Source organism: Quercus robur, chromosome 12, assembly GCF_932294415.1.
Source record: "Quercus robur chromosome 12, dhQueRobu3.1, whole genome shotgun sequence".
Lineage (NCBI taxonomy): Eukaryota > Viridiplantae > Streptophyta > Magnoliopsida > Fagales > Fagaceae > Quercus > Quercus robur.
Window position 1 is genome coordinate 38,718,587 of NC_065545.1, and position 22,011 is coordinate 38,740,597.

Genomic DNA, 22,011 nt, shown 5'->3' on the forward strand with positions numbered 1-22,011 from the left:
TAAATAGGTAATGGACAATTCAGATATCATTCAAAATTTCAATGTGCATCATATTCTGGATCTTGGAAGCTTTAATTTCTAAGGTATGGTGCCTTCGCAAGCAAACGAAATTGCATCATAGGACTAGAACTTCTTGGCAGTCTCTAATATCTAAAACTTAAAACTGAAAATTCATGTTTATCAAAATAGGCAAGCATAGGCAATTCTTTTCAATGCATAATAACAATCTATAACTAGATTTCCCATTACTACTAACTCACCATAATGTTTGTTTGACTCATCCATGATATTATTCTGCCGAAAGAAAGTTACATAATTAGCTTCTAAGACGAGTGCATCATTATTCATAGTTACAATCACTGCCAAGTTATAGTTTTTCACAACATAAACAAAAGAAAAACATCAACAGCAAAACCAAGAAGGGAAAATAGAAGATGACCCTTAGATATTAGCATCACAAACTTCCCTTTGTGAATCGGATTTTTAGTAAACTCCTTTCTGATAATCGGGTTCATGAAATTCTCCTCCAAGATCATCACAAGCCTCTGCTGGGAACACCCTGTAGAGCAATCATTCACATCTATAAGATAGTATTTTAATTACCCATTTTTTTTCAAATATGTCATTGCAAATTAAAATTCTTAAATTCCTAAGGTCTTATGTCTTCGGCTCATTGTACTCGAAATACTCTCATCACCCTCTGCAGAAAACAAATCAGCAGTAGAAACATCCATGGACTCTTCCCCTTTTCTTAAGAAAGCTTCTGCTACAACATTTTCCTTACCCTTCTTATACTCAACCAAAAAATTGTAACCAAAATTAGTAATCCACCTTTGTTGAGCTCTAGTACCCACTCTTTGATCCATCAAGTATATAAGACTCTGCTGATCTGTTTTTATAACAAAAGGTTTACCCACCAAGTAGTGCCTCCACTTTTGAACAGCTACCACCACAGCAAGGAACTCCTTTTCATAAGTGGAAAGAACCAAACTTCTACCTTTTAAGACTTGGCTGTAAAATGCAATAGGCTTTTGATCTTGCATTAGAACAGCACCAAGACCAAACCCATTCCACAGTGAAAGTCTTGGAAAATTCTGGAAGGGCTAACACTGGAGGATTAGAAATAGCAAGCTTGAGCTGTTGGAAAGCCTGAGCAGGAAGGTCGGACCAGACAAAAGAGTTTTTCTTCAAAACAGCAGTCAAGGGAGCTATCTGACCATAACTTTTAACAAATTTCCTGTAGTAACCAGTGAGACCCAGAAATCCCCTCAAGGCTTGACATCGTTAAGGACAGGCCACTGTTGAGATGAGATGCCCCAAATACTCCACTTCCTCACAAGCAAACATACATTTGGATTTCTTGGCATATAAATGGTGTTTAGCTAATAACCCCAAGACAGTTCTAAGATGCTCCACATGGTCAGGCAAAGATCTACTGTAAACTAGAATATCATCAAAGAAAACCAAAACAAACTTTCTAAGAAATGGTTTAAACACCTCATTCATTAAAGATTGAAATGTTGAGGTGGCATTTGTTAACCCAAATGGCATCACTAAAAATTCATAGTGGCCTTCATGAGTTCGAAAATCTGTTTTAGGGATGTCTTACTCCCTCATTCTAATTTGATGATATCCTGACCTCAAGTCTAATTTAGAAAAGGGACAAGCCCCGTGAAGTTCATCCAACAATTCATCAATAACAGAGATAGGGTACTTGTCTTTAATGGTAGCTTGGTTTAAAGCTCTATAATCGATGTACATTCTCCAAGATCCATCTGCCTTCCTCACCAATAGGACAGGAGAAGCAAATGGACTCTGACTATTTCTAACAGAACCTATTTCTGACAATGATGTCATTTCATGGTCAAGAGCTTAAAATCCCAATTGATTACTCCTAATGTACTGGGCCAATAAGTTCCTTAAACCACTTCACAAACTCCTAAGGGCAACACATGTAATTGCACCATAAAAGTATAACCTTGCACCTGTATCGCCACATCTCTACATACCCCTTGTGTTTTGATAATTTAAGCAACAAAGCAGCATCAATGAAGTTATGAGTACTACCAGAATCTAAGATAATGATCAACCCTTCTCCCATAATCATGTCATTAACCTTTATTGTGCCTGGAGTGGGACTACCAACAAGTGCATACAGAGTAATCTCAGCCTCTTCTATTCCCTCATCCTGAGACTTAATGACACCCTCCATACCATCTTCTTCCATTTCAGTAATCTGCACCCCTGAAGATGGAACTATCTCTACACCTTCTAACAAAAATAGCTTAGCACTCTTACACTTATGACCCGGTGCCCATTTATCATCAAAGTTATAACAGAGTCCCTTTTTCTTCCTCTCTTCCATTTGTGCTGGTGAAATTCTCTTAATAGGTATTCTAGTCTTAGCTTCTATAGGAGAATTAACTTAGGCAAGCCAATTATTGAAGACTTACCTTGTTCTTGCAGAAGCTTTGATGCTGGTAAAGAACGTTTATTTTACAAGGAAAGCTAGCATAATTACAATGTTATTTGCGCAGTTAACTACAGAATTCAAAACATCAATCCTAGATTGGAGGAATAAGCACGTCAGAAATGAATTCAACATATGATCACAAAGTTACTTAAAAACTTATGCTCCTGGCTTAGAAAGCAACTTTAGCATGGCAGGTAAACAATACCACATTAAACTATGGGTTATAGAATTTGTGGGTATGTGATCTGACTCAGAAGAAATGAATTCATGCCTAAAAGAAACACACGCACACATGCACACACACATATAAGAAAATTCCTGTCTGACTGTATTCATAGAAAACAAATAAATACACCAAATAAAGTACTTTCACTAATTTTACCAACCAGCAGCTCATATTTTTCTATTAGCTCATCAATCAAGCAACAAACATACTAAACAGTGATTTGTTTATTTTGCCAAAAAGAAGAAAATTGAGGCCAAAGTATGGCTCCTCCCAATCTTAAACGATAATATACAAGCAATACAAAGCTCTTAGCATCTTTTGAGCCATACCACGAAGCATCCACAATGAACCTTCAATCTCATTTACTTGACAGTGGCCCCTCAATTGACACATTTTCAATACTAATCTCCTAGTTCAAGGCCGTCCCAGTTCAGTTCCTCCGTTTATCCTCTCACTTAGCTTTTGATTCAAATGCAGATAATGAATATTCCAGATGTGAGGAACATCTTGAACCAAAACACTAACAATCAAAATTCAAGAATGTACCATTTGTAAAAAGCAAAAAACTTATAAAAAATAACTGATCTTGACAGCATCACCAACCATAGGAATGTGTATTCAGAGTTAACACTACCTCTACCATATAGCAATTATAGAAACACATTAACAGGCAGTTATAGAAACACAGAGCAACCTATCAGTTGAGGAAAAAAACAAAGAACGTTGAGGTAAAAAGAAAAGAATGAGGAGACTGTAAAATGAACAATTATATTGAACCAGAATCGTTAAGAAAATACAAATACCCTACCAAAACTTTTCAATAAGTAATACAAATAATGATCAAAACTTTGTTTTCATTTACATGAAGTCAACAAACTAAATTCCCTATCCCAAGTCATCCCACATCAAAATATTCATATACAGAAAAGTCCATTATCCACAGAGTAGTTTGTCACATAGGCTCATCCCTTCCTTCAGTGTCCACCAAACTTGGCAAGTCAGCTTCAGTGTCAGGGAATCTAAGTTGATTCACATCAAAACCAAAATCCAGTACTGAATCTGTGAAGTCAAGATTATCTTCTAATAGTGCTATAAGTTCTGCCGCATCAAATAACTCATTTTCAGAAAAAGCCAGCAATTCCTCCTGTCCATTATCAGTAGATTCATCCTTTACCAAACTACTTGTACTTTCATCAGCAGAAGCCTCAAATCCCGCAGGAGTAGGACCTGACATAGTGGAAACAGACTCTGGAAAGTTGAGTCTAGCCGAGGCAGCATACATTGCTCTTGCTGCTTCATCATTAGCAGAGGCGGCATCGTCAGCAGTATCAAATGTCCCAAGCCAGAGCTTCTTCCCCCTATTTGGTTCACAAATCTCCGCAACCCATTTGCCCCAGGTCCTTTGCCTAACCCCCCTGTAATTACACTGTAAATTCTCAGCCCCTCCTTTTCCTTTCATGCACCCATTCTTTGGCCCTTTGGAGGAAAATTTACGAGCACGTTTCGCATCATCACCATAAGACTCAAGCTTGGCCAATGTCTCAGCCACAGACAATCCATTGCCTCTAGTCTTCCTCTTCTTTGAAGATTCCATGGGCACACCTTGATCAAGATAACCCATGTGAGACTTTTCCAGAAAACTCCAATGATTGCTCTGTTCAACGAAAAACAGAGAGATTCAGATAACAATGTTGGATTTCCCAAAGAGAAAAATCACATTAACCCTTTTGCAACAAACCCCCAGGAAAAAAATCAAGAAAACCCAAAACAGAAAAAGGAAATTTAAAAAATCAGAAATTGTTTAAAAATAACCCAACCTCTCAGAGATTCAACAAAACCCCTGAAACCCTTAACAAAAAAGGAAATTTAAAAAATCAGAAATTGTTTAAAAATAACCCAACCTCTCAGAGATTCAACAAAACCCCTGAAACCCTTAACAATATTTGAATTTCCCAAACTGGAAAAATCACAAAACCTTTTTGCAACAAACCCCAGAAAAATTCAAACAAGAAATATAAAGAAAACCCAAAAATAAAATATAGAACAGAAGAAATTCAAAAAAAAAAAAAGTAGAATTTTTCCAAAAAATTAACGAACCTCTCTTAGTCGTAGAAGAGTGAAACCCCAACGGCAATGATTGTAAACTTGTGGTCTTTCTTTCCTGCGTTAAGTGAGGTTTGATTTATGAGTCAGAGAGAGAGAGAGCTTTTGTTTTGGATTCTTGGAGAGAAAGCTTGAGCCTAGAGAGAGAGAGAGAGAGTGAGGAGTGAGGCGTATTTATAGTCTTCCCTAGTTGTCAGTTCGTGTGGGTTAAGGAGAGAGATATTAGAGTTTTCTTTATGGCGTGGCGCTTTTGGACCGTTCGATTTTACTAAGTAAATTTCAAAACCTAAACGGTCAAGGAAAACCTTTTAGTTAGAGAGAAATCTTAGGGTTTTCGTTTCTTTTCCAGTTTCTTTTATGTAATGTCCAGTCCGCCTATAGTGTACTTTTTACAACTAAAACCAAAACGTAAACAAAAACTTCCCCTTTTTTTTTTTTTTTTTTTTTTTTTTTTCTCTCAAAAAAGAAAGCTTATTCTATATTTATTTGGCCATATGTTCAAACAAAAGCAATTAATGTACCCATAAAAATGAATGAATTGATCTAGGTTGAGGGAACAAAAAAAGATAGTGTAAATATATATATATATATAATTAGTAAAATTATTATTAAAAAGGACACATCAGTGAGAAAAGTAACATAAAGTACAACTTCTAATATAATAGAATGGAAGAAAAGAATACACGTAATCAAACCTAACTAATCTATTAAGGATCCATAGTTGGACTAAAAATTTGGCCGAGACTAAAGGTTTTATTGTTGAAAAAACCTTGTGAGATATCATTTTAGTAGAGTGTCTAGTTTTTCATTTTTGACTACACTATTTTATGAAGTAAAAACAAAGAGAAGTTAGTTTGTTAATCTATTTATGTACTTAAAATGTAATTTTTGTTTTTGTGATGGAATGCTATTTAATTTTTAGATTTTTCAAATAATTTATTAAAAATTAGTTACCGTGGAAAAACTATTGAAAAGGAATAGCCTTTTTGAACATGATAAAATTTTCATTGAAGTTCATACTTTAATTAATAAATAATTTTTGGTAATAAAAATTGAATCAGTTTCAAATGGGTTAGAAAGTTGTGTAGAATGAGCTTGAAGTATAATGGTTAAGGAGTAATTTTAAATTGGATGAACACTTACAACAAATTTAGAGCATGTATAATTTAAATAAAAAATGACACTTGGTATAAAATAAATTAGAATGTAATCCACCACCACTCAAAATCAATCAAAATCGTAACCATAACCCAAAATCAACTCAACCACCACCACAACGACCCACAAATAATCATCCCAAATTTTACGACACAACCACAATCCAAAATTGACCATTAATGGCAAGTCACATCCACAACCCATCAGCTGCGAGCCTTAGCCAGAAACCCTAAGTTGAACCAAATAGCGAGATTGATGACCACCAAACCCACAACCACAAACAGTATAGAGAGAGAGAGAGAGTAGCAATATAATGCAAAAAAAAATTAGCATGTGACACATTTAATGCATGTCATTTTTTTACTTTTAGGTGTGCTAAAATAGCATTTTGAATGTTTTAAAATACAATATTCTAGTGTTATTAGCCACTCCTTAACAAAGTCTCATAAGTATAGATCAAATTATTGTTTGCCACCTAGCGCTCTCGATTCTTTAATCATTACACATATATAATGACTTGATCAAAGCCACCACCTTGAAAACCGAACATATTGAGACCCTCACTCCATAACATTAAATTTATTAATGCCTCGGAAAAACCTATTGCAAATACTACCTCAAATTTCCCTCATTTAGAATGTCATGATATTCCAAAAACCCTCACACTACAAGTGCTAGAAAAGCAGCCACGTTTTAATTAGTTAAGTGGAAGTTAATAACCACATTTGATTCTAATAAATCTAGGAAAAAAAAAACTAGAGGTTTGTTACACACACTTCCATAACACTATTTTGTGAGAGTGATAACACAACAAAGAGTAGTGCTCAAGTCACTATAGTTTCATAATAATTTTAAAATAATAAAACTTAGATCATAAGTTGTTATTGCTATTTGTTTAGGCCACTTTTTTTTATCTACGAACAACTTAATACCAATACTTTATTATGCAAATATTGTAAAAATAGATGAAGTCTAAAGATACAACAAACTGTTATAACATTTTTTACAATACCATTGTTTTTAGTTGTGGTGGGTTCCAAAGTCTAATATTTTATTATTTTATTTTATTTTCTTTTTTGACCTAACAGAGATTGACATAAGTTAGAACACAACTTGTGAAAATATTTTTTCCGTAGCTTTATTCATAAAAGAGAAAATGTATGTCTACAATATTTTCATAACAAATTCAAAGTACCAGATTGTTACTAGGGGGAAAAAAAGTGCTACATCCACAACATTTTTATAATACTTTCACAACAAATCATAGGTGATGGTTGTTACTACTTACAAGTTTTAATTTGAATTCACAATTGAAATTATTTTTTTACCCACAAGCCAATAAGAATTTTTTATTTAGGATTTAGTGTGTTATGAGAATATTGTGAATATAACATTTTTAAAAAATAATTTTATTTTGGTTCAAATTAAAACTAGTAACAATTTACATCTAGGATTTATTAAAAATGAAAAACAAGAATCTTATGAAACATTCCATACGTGTACTACCACTGCCCTTGCTCGCCATGTATACAAAGATGAAACAGTCCATGACACATCACACACACACACACACCAGGCCTTTACAATTTATGAATCAGTTATAGCAGCTACATAGTATTAGCTTACACACGTCATAAACGTGTCATATTTTGAATGGTCTCTAATATCTTTCTAACACGCCCTCAATATTTTTAAAATAATAAATTGCTTTGATGATTTCCTAGTACTATTCTCCTTCATTCATTTTCTTCCACCTGGCAAATATTTCAATTGTCCATATAGGTCTATTACGTGGTGCTATTTTATTTGCTATTTTCCTTACATGCAAAGCACCAAATCATATACAACACACACACACACACAAATATAAATAAAAAGAAAAAACCAACCCCTCTAAAAGAAAGCAACCCAGTAAAGAAAAAAATATATATAATAAAAAAATGCTTGCCATTTTTAAGCAATATGGTATATATGGCAAGAACAACATACACACACATCTTTCATTTCAGGACTCATAATTTTGTGTGCGTTGTTGGATTTTGAGGAAGTCTATAAATAGTGGGTTCTTGTTCTTAAAGTGTGTGTACATAAGTACCGGTGGTCATGTTGATGAATCATTGTTGGAAGGTATAAGGAAAGTCAAGTTTAGGACTATGAAAGAGATGTATGGTGGTACTGAGGAGTTTGAGCAACCAACAAAGGCATGTACTTTTGCTGCTTCTCTCTGTGTTTCTTTCTGAATTCTTATTGTTTCTGTGGTTTATTTTTTGTCTAGTTCCTGTTTGGATTCAACTGGTCATGGTTTTGGATTCCAAGTTGTGATTTTGATGAAATTTATAGTTTGATTGTGACCATTTGGTGTAGGTTTTATGTATTTGGTTTGTTATTTTTGTTGGGTTTTATAAGTTTCTTTCATATTAAGGGAAAATGTATTCTCTTTACTTTACTTTTTGTTTTTGGTGAGTGCAGAAATTGTATTTTTATAGTTTGCAATTGATTTGAGTGGGTTTAAGATTGTGATTGAGATCAATTTACAGTTCTATGATGATTTTGTGGGATGATATGAATGTTTACAGTCTAGTTCAATAATGCATGTTGATCAATTCATTTAGTTGTTCTTTGCTTGTTGGGAATATCAAGCAAAAGTTATGACAACATCAATATGTCAACATAATGTTGTACCATTTAGGTGTTTGATCTTGCTTGAAGTAATTCAGGGTCATATCAATTCTAAATGAATAGTTTGTACGAACATTTTTATTTATTTTCCCCCCCTTACATTTTATTGGTAATGATAACCAAATACAAGAAATAACAACCAAGTTACTTTTGATTACTTTCTAGTCTCTATTTGAAAGGTTTATTGACAAAACTTTCTAAATCAAAAGGATTGCTTAAATGCCGTTGTAAATTTGTAGGCGTTTGCAGTAGTCACTTTATTGCTATAGTAATAGTATCAATAATTATAGGGACACAATATTATTAATAGCTTCTTCTTTTTTCATAATTGTTGATTTGGTTTGTTATAATTGTTGTATAATAAAAGTGGTGTTAGTGGTGGAGCCATGTGAAAGTAATGTTCCAATCACAACTGGTCATATCAACAATTGCAAATAAAAAAATAAAAAATTATGGAAAATGTTGCGATTCTAGTACTACTCTAATAGCATTGGTACTTCTTCTTTTTTTTCTTTTCTTTTTTTAAGTAAAAGCTAATAGCATTGGTATTGAGACACAATCAATAATGAATATTGACATTTGACTTACATTTTAGATCACACCAATTTTGAAAGAGGATTTCATATAGGAGGGAGGGCCTTTGGGTGAAGTGGATCCTATTGTTTGCTTAAACATGATGAACCATATTATTTTGGCATAGTTATTTATTATGAAGTTTTTTATGGTATTCTTGTGGTGTTACTTATTACATTTTTGAAGATATTTCTCTTGCAATGATAGTATATCTAGGTGAATGTTTGTTTGGACATACCAGTAGACCTTTTCTTTTTTATGATAAGTAATAGAAATATTATTGATAAAGACAATGATGAGCACATAGTACTTGAAACAATTACAAGCTAATCAAATAGAAATTCTAACAAAGTGTTGGAAATCAAAAATAGAAGTACATTGCATAAACCTCCAAACCCGAGACCAATCAAATCAACTGATCTATGGTGTCGTAACATCTTCAAAAGTGTGGCTATTATGTTGCCCCCAATCTATCCACATCAAACACACTAGTACCAAATTCCAAATATCTGAAGAATGTTTCCACCACCAATGCCTCCACCCAAACAAAAGAGATGCTACCTTCTCTGGCATCACCCATTGAATCCCAAAGATCAAGAAAACTTCACTACACAGCGCATGAGCAAGCTCATAGTGAAGTGAAAGATAAACCATAGTTTCCCTATAACATCGACATATGCAACACCAATTAACTAGGGGGAGTACACTCTTAACAAAGTTATGAATGGTAAGAATCTAACCCTAAGCTACTACCTATGAAAAAAAAACAACACCTTGTTATGGGTCTTTACACAACAGATGCTCTTCCATGGGAAACAAATAGTGAGGAAACTAGAAATAGAGTTATAACAGGAACATACGTCAAAAGCTCAGCCGCCAACTCAATCTATCATCTCCCTCCTCACTAGGCAATTTGGAATAAAGAAACTTAAAGAAAAAATACACATCCTGCAACTCCCAATCCTGAAAAGCTCGTAAATTCCAGCTCCTACTCTCCCATCTTGAGAAGAAACCAACACATACCATAGCTTCTTTAGAAACAAAACAAGCATATAGATCAAGGTAAAGTTCCCTTAGAGGAAGGTGTCCACTCCAAGGATCATACCAAAACCAATTACGATTTCCCTCTCCCACCTCATATGCATTATCCTAGTATACTTTTAATCAATGTGACATCAATTTTGTCAAAGATTTGTAACAAAGTCAAAGGCATTAGTTTGGGAAAAGACAACTTGAAATCAAGGGAATTGAGCCTAATTTTTGCATATTTTCAATAGTTTTTTAGACTGTCCTCTTGTAAGGATGGAAATGGGGCAAGAGGGGGCCAGGGCATGGGTGCCCTAATCTTGCCCCAATGCACAAATTGGGTATAATTCCCCATGCCAACCCTGTCCCTATCAAACTCCGCTTGTCAACCTACACCCAAGAGTCCATGATACCATTAGTCACCTACATTAACCACCCAACCGAGCCTTATCATGCTGCCAATGGCTGCTCCAAACCCACCTGAAGTTTCACCCATCAACTACTGCTGACCATCACTGGCCATTAAAGCCACCAAACCCCCATCACCACGCATGATAAGAGAGATGAATTGGGTGGAGTGAGTCCATTAGTACACTTCTTTTGTTGAGTGATTGAGTTCATCACTTTAAACCTGTTTAAGGTTTCAAGGAAATAACATTACATAATTAAGCTTACAAAGATATTTTCCTGAGTAGATGACCTGATTAATTAACAATACATGGTTAAGATATACCTTATATAGTCTACTAAATTATTTAATTTTCAAATGTTTTCTTTGATTACACTGTATCTTTCCTTTCTCTTTATTAAAATACTGCATTGTTCTCCTGCCTTATATATGTGTCCAAAATTGCAAAATATGGCACCATGCATTCATATCAGATAACCCTTATGCTCATATAAATATAACATTAGGCATCGGCCATAAGTAAACAATTTTGTATATATATACAGATTTTCCTTTTGTGGTTTTAATTTTCTGTAGCATTCATATCAGGGATCATCCGTCAATGAAAAACAATTTGATAGACATTTCTCAAGCTATACATTTCAAATGGGAGAAGAATCTAGGACATGCAACTACCCAAAAAGAGATTTCAAAAGAGGGAAGGATGCAGTAAATGCACGTGTCCGCTGCCCCATGCTCATCTTGTATGCATCTTGAACAAGTGGCATCACTAATGGACACAAAGGCCAATGAGTTTTCAGATGAAACCACATGTAAGGAAAAGGCAACACTTGGGAGCTATATTAGTGATGTTGAACTGTTATCTCCTTCATCAAGTTGTGGATGCAACGGTGGACAGCACGCAAGCAGTGAGATGAGTAACGTTTTTAGAGCATGTTCGAGTCGTGATTCATTCTCTGAAAACATAGAAAGTAAAGCTGCTTTAAGGTCTATGGACGTTTCAAAAAACATTGAGATGCTTGTAAACCACAAATATGGTTTTCCTAAACCACAAATAGTTTATCCTCATACATACTCAAATCATCTACAGAAGCAAAAAGAATTAGAGGGCCTTGGGGATAACATATCGTGCATCAGTAGATCAGACGACACAAAAACTAGTGCTAGTGACATGCAGAATTTATCATGTACTTCAGCTGTAATTGATGGTTCTCCTACAGATAGAAAGGCTATAAATGATCAATTTTCTTTTTATTATCGGGGTAGTAGTCATTTTGACAAAGTGACCACTAATCATCCTTGGAGGCCAAACAGAGAATCTTCACAGGCAGTAGCGGATTTTTCAATCAGAAATTTCTTCCATAAGAGATTTCTTTGGCGGTGCCAGCTCGCTAAAGGTGTGTCTTTTAGATTCTTCATTAGTTGGCAAATCAATTTTTTCATGATAATAGATTTGAAATTTATGTGTTTATTTTCAGGGAGAGCCTTCTAATTGCTCTGAGGAACAGGCGGAATCATCATTAACAAAATTGACAACATTCAGGGTTGGTGGTCAATTGCAGGATGTGAATATCCATGCTGGATCTGTGAAAGATGATACTGAAATGAATTGTGGAAACCTAGTAATTAAAGCTGGATCGTGTTCAGATCAAAAGGTCGAGGTTGGGAATTCTAGCGAGTTGGTTAGGGAACCCCATAAATGGAAGCATCCTTCGCAATCCCAGCTTGCTGGCTATAATGATAAATCAATTACATTGGAGTATGAAGTATGTAATTTTTCCTTCTTGGTATATTTTACAGCTATATACTATTATGGCATTGAGTGGACTGCTTATCTACCTAATTGAGATATCATGAAATCTAATTCGAATTGTTTATTAAGTTTCTATTTGGCTGTTAAAAACTCAAACGATTAAAAAGAAGTTTCAATGAACCTGAAACTGTATCTTTATTCAACTATATATTGTTGCTTTCTGGAAACTGTATCTTTATTCAATTATATTTGCTACTGACAAATATATTGTTCAACATGTTAACTTTGTTATCATTATGCTCTTTTTGATATCACTTTATTTATTTATTTTTTGAGATCACTTTATGATTGATGGTAATAGATGGAAAGCAGAATCACAAAGGTATGCATTTTTTAGGAGTTAGACTTGGCAATGAGGAAGTCATCTAAGACAGCCTTTTCATAGGTAATGAAAATCAAGTAATGCACTAGTAAGTAAGAGTAAAATTTGAGGTAGGAGGATAGACCTTATTACCAATGATTTAGTAGAAAATATTTCCCTATATAGAGTTAATTTGCAAAGGTGAATTTGTGGCTGATATAATGAGCATGGCCATAAGGTTATATTGAGTTAATTGGAGTTAATCATATAAGCAGTTGTAGAATATGATTGGTTTTAATTTCTTTTTTGGTATTATAAAATAAATTATTACTATTGTATTTTCTATATCACCAAATAGGACAAAAATTACATACAGTATCTTAGTATCTTAGGCTCAATGGTACATTGACTTAGGTGCACTACATTACGTTCCCCAATTATATTCAAAAACCTTATTGCATTGCCCAATAAAACATAAATAGTATTATTATTTACAAGGACAATCAAATTCAATTCAACTCTCTCAAAAAAAAAATAATTATTGTAATGCAATTATATGTTGGAATATAATTGGGGAACCTAATGTAATAAACCTAGGGTACAAATTTTACCTCACCTAAAAATTCATTGATTGTTTTTTAATGTTTGAAGGAGGTTATACAGTCTAGTATTATGTTTCAATAATCGAATTTCTAGGTGCTGTTTGGAATGAATAGCTTAAGTTAGCAATGTATTTAAGATCATTTTCATACCACTTCACAAATTCGAAAGACTTGTCCATTTATCAAATTTAGGTTATTTAGCTCTTTCAATGCTTTCACCGAGGCCATAGATCTAGAACAGGCCATCTTCCATGAGCATTTTTCCCATTAAATTCCATCTAGAGCGACAACCTCCAGTCCATTCTCCGCAATTATAACCCTTCCAACCACTGTGATGAACATGCCTTTTGTTCTTCCTCCTATTTTGAAATACTTTAACTAATTTTAAATAGGTTATACAGTCATCACTGTTTCCACCACTGCTATCAACTGCTATGCTGGCTAGATGAAATTAGGTTACATGAAGCTCTCAATACACAAGGCTATAGATTACTTTTTCTGGTCAAGGAGATTTGATTGATAAGCAACTTTACCTGCAAATAGGAGATTTGATTGGTAAGCAACTTTACCTACAAATTTTGGAAAGGTTGATTCCTAAACTCGCCTGCAACACATCACGTTGGAGGAGAGAACTTGCTATAGATTTGACACAAATAAAATTAGTGTATATATATTAGACTTAAATTGATACATGTGAACTTATTGGACATATCCAACATGTTGGTATCTCACCAAATTTGATAGTGAAAGTTGGATATTCTTTGTTACTTACAGAATTTGATAAAACCATCATTAACAAAATTATGACTTCTAGTACTGCACCATTAAATATATTCAAAACTTTTACACATATTTGCATGAATAAAGTTAAAACTTTAAAATATTATATTTTGACTTGCTTTTGGATGAAGCCAAGCTATAGTTTTGACTTAAGTCATACGTGCGCCTTTGCATGTAAATCTATATGTCTGTCTGCTTACTTGTCCATCATCATTTTTCTTCTTCATGGATCATGGATGTAGGATCTCTGTAGTTCTTTTATATATTGTCTATAAGAAAAACATTGACAGACTAATTTCCTTTTGCAATTGAACAGATGAGAGTTTGTGATATCTGTGGAGATGCAGGACGTGAGGAGTTGCTTGCTATTTGTAGCAAATGCAGTGATGTGGCAGAGCACATGTAAATGACTAATCTTCTGAATCTTTGACTCTCTCTCTCTCTCTCTCTCACACACACATATTTTTAATAAATTTTAAAAGAAAACTTCCTGCATGAGTGTTCCATCATTGTCTGCCCTTGGGAAGGTGACAAAATTGACCTTTTGTGGTTTTCTGGTTTCTATCAAACAGCTATTGCATGTGTGTTGTGCTGGATAAAGTTCCTGAAGGCAATTGGTTGTGCGAAGAGTGCATGCTTGAGGAGAGAATTGAAAAAGGAGATCAACATAAAGATCAAAAAGCAGCTAGAACATCAAAAGCATCATTCATGCATAAAAGTATGGAAAGCTCTGGAAATTCTAGCACTTTAAGATGTAAGGATGGTTTAAAATTGAATGTAGAAAAATCAGGTGTCAAGGAAAACCAAACAGAGAAAGTAAATTCTTCTTCTCTCTTCTCTGCTAAGAAACCTGCAAGCAATATAGAAGCTGTAACGGCGACAAAAAGGACTCTTGAAACAAATGTGAAATTATCTGGGGCATCAAGAACCTTCAGACGAGGTCCACTTCGTGGTGACTCTTCATTTAAGAACTCGGGTAAGTCGAAAATGAAGCCAGACCATCAAGTTAATTCTTTAGATAACCAATCTTCAAATTATATTCCTGAAAATAACAAAGTTGGTTGCAGTGGGATAAGTTAATCATGTGTTGACTTGTTCATTATAATGTTTGTTTGAGATTTAGTTCACTTAATTTAAAAATATTGACCTCACAGGTTCTCTTTTTTAAGTCAAAATCGTTCGACATTATGGACTCAAAAAGTGAAAGGTCAACTTTCAAAAGACATTGTTGTCCAAAAGAAAAAATTTTCCAGCAATAGTACTGCTGCTGAGGATAAGAGAATAGAATGTTTCAGAATGATGAGAAAATCTATGTCATTTAGCTCAAATGCTACTGATGCGAAGGTTAAACCACTAGCTTCCCATTTTTCTCTTGTTGAGGATTTGAAGAACTTAAACCATGCAAAATGGAACTCAACTCAAGGGAAGTATACATCTGTGTTACAATCTAAAGTTAGTTCACCAGTTGCTAATTCTGGTGTTTCTGCATCAATGAGTGGAAATGAAATTGTATCGCGTGGTGAAACCTTTTCATCAGGATCCAAATATCATTATATTGAGGTAGTTGAGGGTCATGAACAATCAAACAATTCATTGAATGCATTTAGTCATCTTGCTAAAAAAGGCTTAAAAAACGAATTTGATGATGTGAGCCGGCATATTGAGCATTCCACAGAAGCAGCATGTTCAATAAAAACGAATAATTCAAATACCACATTTCCTTCCAATGAAAGGCCTTATTTGAGAAACTTTACCTCATTTACAACAGTCATTCCTTCTCAAGTTTCTGCTGTTCCCCAGAGTCATTGCATCTGGCAGTATGGTCTTTTGCTCTTTTCTGAAAGTTCATTGCTGTGTGTGTGTGTGTGTTTTTTTTTTTTTTTTTTTTTTTTTTTAATAAAACTCGAAGTCACTTCTGTGCCTCGATAAAAATGTCTCATGCAAAAACTTCTAACATTTCATGCAGAGGGGAATTTGAAATGTAGAGAAGTGAAAAACTTCCAAGTTCTTGTTATGGGCTGCAAGCACACTTATCAACTAATGCTTCACCTAAAGTTCTTGAAGTAGTTCTCAAGCTTCCTCAAAAAATTATATTGGAGGAAGTACCTCGCTTAAGTGCTTGGCCAACTCAGTTCTCTCAAAATCATGCCACAGAAGATAATATTGCACTCTACTTTTTTGCAAAAGACTTAGAAAGGTTTGTTTTGGCATTTGCTTTTGTGAATTAAAGTGCTCCCCTCATGCTGACATTCAATACATATTTCCAAATTCTTTTATGCAGCTATGGAAGAAACTACAAGAGATTGCTTAAATGCATGATTAAGAATGACATGGCTCTCAAAGGAAATTTGGACGGAGTTGATCTATTAATTTTCTCATCTAATTATCTTCCTGAAAATTCTTAGCGTAAGTTGTACTTAGCTTAATTTTCTTCCATATAAATGACAAATGTTATATAGGGATCCACTTACACATTTTCATTCACGTCTTTAAATTACCCTGTTTGTCCTTGGCAAGTTGGAATAAACTGTTGTTTTTATGGGGTGTATTTCGTGGAAGAAGGCTTAGTTGTTTACAAGACATACAGAGTTCCCAAATGGTAATCATACACACACACGCACATATATATACTACATTCAGTAAATACCCAATGTTTAAATGAAATTTTTTAAATTTCTTCTTCTGTTTAGTGACTTGGTTTATAGAAGTACTACTCCACTCTATATTTTATATTTTTAGAATGCACTTGGTTGTTTTTGTTTAAAAAGAAAGGATTAATTACTGAATTTGAGGAATTCATTGTATGTAGTGTAGCATATAATTAACTTGTACATAATGCCAAGTAAAGATTTGATGCTTGATTGATTGGAATATATATGCTTCTTCAATTATCGATTTATCTATTTCTCATCTTGATTTGGTTTTAACTTAAGTACCTCCAATTTGTTTTTACCAAAATGTCAGTTAACTTTTATTCGAAGGCCAATATGTTATGTTCCTTACCGTAAAATCATGGCAAATGTGCAATTTAATTTGTTCTTCCGGTTTTAAATAATAGATAAACGTGCTGATTACCTTAGAATATCAGTATAGTACTGATGAAGCTTTTTCTTCTAGCAGAGACAAGAAAGAGATACTAGGAAGCAGGATATGAATCTCAAACCATGTTTTCAAGAAAGTAGTGAACATATTGTGGACCAAGAACGTGAATTCAAGAGGATGAAGAGTAGTTCTAGAGGCACAAAGAATTCTACAGATAGATTTCCATTTGGTAGAAATGGTGTCAGTCCAACTACCTTTTCCGGGGATAATTTCAGAAAATGTGGGGAATATGATATGTCTAAATCTTCCACAGAGGGGCAAGTACCCGAAAACAAATTAAAGAAACAGGGAGTCATGCCTTAATTTCTTTGTAAAATGGACAATAAAATTAACCAGGAGAAGCATTCTGAGCCACAGACAAACAAAAACAATAAAGATGGTGATGAAGACCCTGTGTCACTTTCTCTCTTGCTTGCGTTTCCTTTCTCCAATCAAGTCTAGTTGCCATGAACACATTGCTGTCCCTTTTTCCGTGGCCTTCCGAACTCTTAGATTTTTAGTATGCTGCATTGTAAATGGTTAGTGGATCTTTTGAGGTATACCAGGATCATAATTACGATCCTAATGCTGCTTTACTAAAAACCAATTTTCCGTCAGTTTAAAAATTCAGGAGAAGATTCAGGAGAAGTTGTGTACGATCGATCTCTAGTTTCTTTTGTTGTTTTCCATTTATCAGTATATCTTCAAACTTTTATTCATATGTTGGAAGGTGAGAGTCGAGGGGAGGAAAAAATTGTCATCGATGACATTAATAAAATGATACATAGCCATTACTAAAACTCAGTTATCTCATTACGTTCCACACATACACAATTCAAATAATCAACATTTTAATCCAGGAGGTATATGTCAAATCAATGAGGAAAGCATAACACTTTTTTACAACTAATAATTTCATTTATTGAGAAAAGAAGCCTTGGAGCCCAAACCATTTAGGATGACCCAGATAAGGCCCCTTCATGTACAATTGTGCCCAACAGGCTAACAAGTGACGAGCCATATCGGCTTCCATGTGCACAAAAGAGAGGAGAAATCCAAAAAATTTAAAGAGGCATCAGCTAGGCCTAGATATTATTAGTCCAGTTGGGGGTACATAAGTCTCTCAAACAAGTGATTAGATTCCGGGAATGCCCCGCAAAAATGACATCATATCCAAGGATTCTTCTCTTCAAAGATTGCAAACGACACAACTTTTACTTCAGCCCACAAGAGCTTCCCCAAGAGTTTCTTACTTTGACCGCACACCAAGAATAGAAATACAATCAATACAAACTGCAGCACCAAAAATTAACTTCAACCAACCCTGTTGGGTAAAGGTTCAATGAACAGGTTTACGATAACTTGGAACCAAGGAAGACCAAGCATGTTTGTGGAGCAGGAAAAACCCTGTTGATGGAGAGGACCAGCTTACAAGGATTCATTCATTGTCAAAAACTAGATTGTAGCACCCATGTTTGGTCACGTAGAATAGCCACAAATAAAAGTAAATCTCTGAGTAACCACTAAATTATTAGGTACAAGTACAACAGGTATTTAACCTAATCACCGATGGAGCCTGAACCAGGCATGAAGAAATTAAGCAGGCGGAAGAGGGTTTTGTCCACACAAGAAAAATACATGCTCCACTGATTCTGGACTAAAAGAACAGACATGACAAGAGACCACCTCAGCAAACTATAAACTCGCTATTCAACATCATCCTTTGTGTATTTAACAAGACCATGCTTTAGTAAAGTCAATACAAAATCAAAAAATGAAAACAAACTAGAGAATGAAAATCAATAAACAAAAAACAACACTGGAATCCCCATAAATTCAAATCACAGGGTAAATAACCCAGAGAGAGACAGAGAGAAAAAAAAAACCGTAAAGTTAAACTAAATATTTCTCACCAATCCTTGTTTCATTTTCCAAAGCAAATCACTATGTGAAACACACCCAACACACATAAAATAACATTTAGAAAATAAATACAATTAAAAAAGAAAAGACCATAGATCTCTATCTCAAAACACATCATCCAAGGTTTACAGATTACAGAGAAATGACTCGAAACCACCCAAAAGGAAAATGCTAAAAGCAAGGTCCTCAGATCTCATAGCTTAAAACAGATCATCTCTGATTAATGCCACTGGCTTCACCATAGGCCTTTTCACACCACCAAATAGTAAACACAAATACAAGCACACGTGCGCACGCGCGCGCGCACACACACAAACACACAGTCCATTTGGTGGTGCAAAAAGTGCAACCATGGATGAAAACAATGCAATCGTTCAATACTTCTGAGTTGTACATCATTGGGCAAAATGGATGGTGGGTGATATCATATTTAATGATAAACCTACAGCACCATATCCAAGGCTACTTCACAAACCTAAGATCAACTGAAAGTACTCAAGGAGTAGCAGCTATGCAAACATACAAATTGTAGCCATAACTTTTACTACATATTTAGCAATCAAAATCTGAAAGTTTATATAAAACAAGTGTAAGAGAATAAAGTAAAGTAAGACTGAAAGATATCTGGATAATATATAACACTTCTGGAACCAAAACTTGTAAAAGAAAATGCTTCAAGGGAAAAAAATTAACTAAGCTTCAACCCTCAGATCTCATAGCTATAATGATTCACCGACAGTGAAACTTATGATTCTCTTTAAAAGCCATTCAACATCTTCTAGGGCAATAAGAATACCAACCACTACCACATCTACCAAAACCAATAAAAAAAAAATAATAATAATAATAATAATAATAAAGAAGAAGAAGAAGAAGAAGAAGAAGGAGAAGAAGATGCAGCAACAGCAACAGCAGCGTATGATGATGGTGAGTGTGGCAGTAGAGATGGAGGCTAAAAAGGAGAAAACAAAAGCACCGCTCAACAGGACTATTTTTCATCATTGGGCAGATGTAAATACTGTGAAGCTCAAAGACTTCAATCATACAGAAGGCATAACTTAGACAAAGCAACATCATTTAAAAATAATAATAAAAAATCTCTCCACAATTTAAGTATGTTAGTCAAAAGACAGAAGATCATCTATATCCCGTATACCAACAATCAAAACATGATACAGCAATTGTTTCAGGTAGATCCAGATATAGAGCTTTCTAGATCTAACTCCATCTAAAGAAGCAATGTAACTCTCACAGCCCAGTGCATAAACCATTCAGCCAAAATATTCAGTCACATATGTGATAAATAAAAGCTATATAATGTGTGTGTTTGGCAAAAATGATTTTTGCCAACTTATTTTATTATTCGGCTTATTTTTACTATTATTCATAGGCCCCACTATACTTTTTGGTACTATTCATGGATCTCACTATACTATTTTAGCTAACTTTTACCTTTATCAACATTATTTTCAGCAAAAAGATTTCAGTTTCAACAAAATAAACAGATCCCAAACAGACCTAATATACAGTAAAAGAGGTAATTGAGACCATAACCTTGCCAAAGACCCTAATCAGTGCTTTTGGATCTGAAACATCCAACCAACTGCACATGCATGAGTCAAATTGAGTAATCAAGACAACTGCTTCCATTTGGAACAACAATTTATGCAACAACAAATTTAAAAAGACAAAAATACACCAATTTAAAGGAGGAAAAGGGTTGGTTACGGGGAAGAAGCTGCTGCAGCCCTCAGATCGTGTATTCAAGAACAGTGAAGCTTATGATTTTCATTAAGAGCCTTCCCACATTTTGAAACAAGAAAAATAAAAACAACAATAACAACAACAAAAACAACAACCATCATCATCACCACCACCAACACCACCACCACAACCACCACCACAACCAGCAGCCAACAGCCAGCAGCAACTAGTAGTCTAGAACACAAGCTGGTGGGCTCACTGGATGAGCCAATGGGGGTTCAAAATGAAAATCAAAATAACTGTCACAATGCAATTTAAATTCATCATTGGGCACATGAAAAGGTCTTCAACTCTCTTTCAATGCAATTTAGGGTTAAAGAAATCAAATAAGTGAAGAAAAAAAATAGTCTAAAAATATCTAGCAAACTAGTAGAAATAGAAAAGGAATCAGGAATTACCAACTATAACCATAGCCAAGCAAGGGCCACATGCATTTTAGAAAAGGAACCAAAATGCAAAAAATTAATGTCGATCTTAAGGCAGGTGTGGCCAAAATTTATAGTCAATTATTTGTTTACTATTATAACATTCCACAGTTTAAAAGAAACAACAATAAGCAAGCAAATATGAAAGAATTTCACTATTTTAAAAAATATATTATGACCCAACATTACATAGAATAATTCAAAGAACAAGAAATCTTGCAAATTTTACAATGTGCTCAACTATATATACATATAAAAAATTCTGAGTATCAGAAACAGCTTTCTAGGCTGCATTTCCATCAATAATGCAGTGATAAATTAAAACTGCTCAGAGCCCAGTGCATTTATCATCATTCACAACAACAACAACAAAAACCCAAATCAAAACACATAATATAATATAATAAATGCATGTAAAGGAAAATAAAGAAAAGCCCTCAGATCTCATAGCTTTGAAATGATCATCCACAGTTTTTTAAGGCAATGGGCATTCATCAAAAGCCTTTACAAACCACCACCAAAGAAAAACAAAATTGTGTGTGTGTATATATATATATATATATATGTATGTATGTATGTTAAATGAAGAGTAGATGGTGGTTGTGGTGGTAATGAAAGTGGTGGTGAGTAAAGGGCTGATAATGAATAAAAACCATGCCAAACTGCTCAATTAAT

The 22,011-nt window shown here is 34.3% G+C and overlaps 2 protein-coding genes and 1 pseudogene across 2 annotated transcripts; 1 reads left to right on the plus strand and 2 right to left on the minus strand.

The window, feature by feature from the left end:
* Window positions 1-3,442: 3,442 nt before the first annotated feature.
* On the minus strand, window positions 3,443-4,955 carry LOC126708909 (dehydration-responsive element-binding protein 2A-like). The gene is made up of 2 exons (XM_050408907.1): window positions 4,797-4,955; window positions 3,443-4,353 (listed from the first exon to the last, which is right to left on the minus strand). Exon 2 carries the CDS (start codon window positions 4,318-4,320, stop codon window positions 3,652-3,654), a length of 669 nt encoding a protein of 222 aa, XP_050264864.1. The 5' UTR covers window positions 4,321-4,353; window positions 4,797-4,955; the 3' UTR covers window positions 3,443-3,651.
* Window positions 4,956-11,419: 6,464 nt separating this feature from the next.
* Window positions 11,420-16,548, plus strand: LOC126708485 (uncharacterized). The gene is made up of 8 exons (XM_050408278.1): window positions 11,420-11,974; window positions 12,126-12,413; window positions 14,460-14,545; window positions 14,716-15,199; window positions 15,298-15,350; window positions 15,466-16,000; window positions 16,129-16,340; window positions 16,425-16,548. The coding sequence occupies exons 1-8, from the start codon at window positions 11,420-11,422 to the stop codon at window positions 16,546-16,548; spliced, it is 2,337 nt and encodes a 778-aa protein (XP_050264235.1).
* Window positions 16,549-21,602: 5,054 nt separating this feature from the next.
* On the minus strand, window positions 21,603-21,694 carry LOC126710670 (small nucleolar RNA snoR118; annotated as a pseudogene).
* Between the last annotated feature and the right edge of the window lie 317 nt (window positions 21,695-22,011).

Excerpts from the sequence above, each read along its gene's own strand:
- LOC126708909 (XM_050408907.1), bottom strand. The coding sequence starts at position 4,320 with ATGGGTTATCTTGATCAAGGTGTGCCCATGGAATCTTCAAAGAAGAGG.
- LOC126708485 (XM_050408278.1), top strand. The coding sequence starts at position 11,420 with ATGGACACAAAGGCCAATGAGTTTTCAGATGAAACCACATGTAAGGAA. Across the intron at positions 14,546-14,715 it reads AGTGATGTGGCAGAGCACAT|CTATTGCATGTGTGTTGTGC; the intron begins GTAAATGACTAA and ends TCTATCAAACAG. Across the intron at positions 16,001-16,128 it reads CTGAAAGTTCATTGCTGTGT|AGAAGTGAAAAACTTCCAAG; the intron begins GTGTGTGTGTGT and ends TTTGAAATGTAG.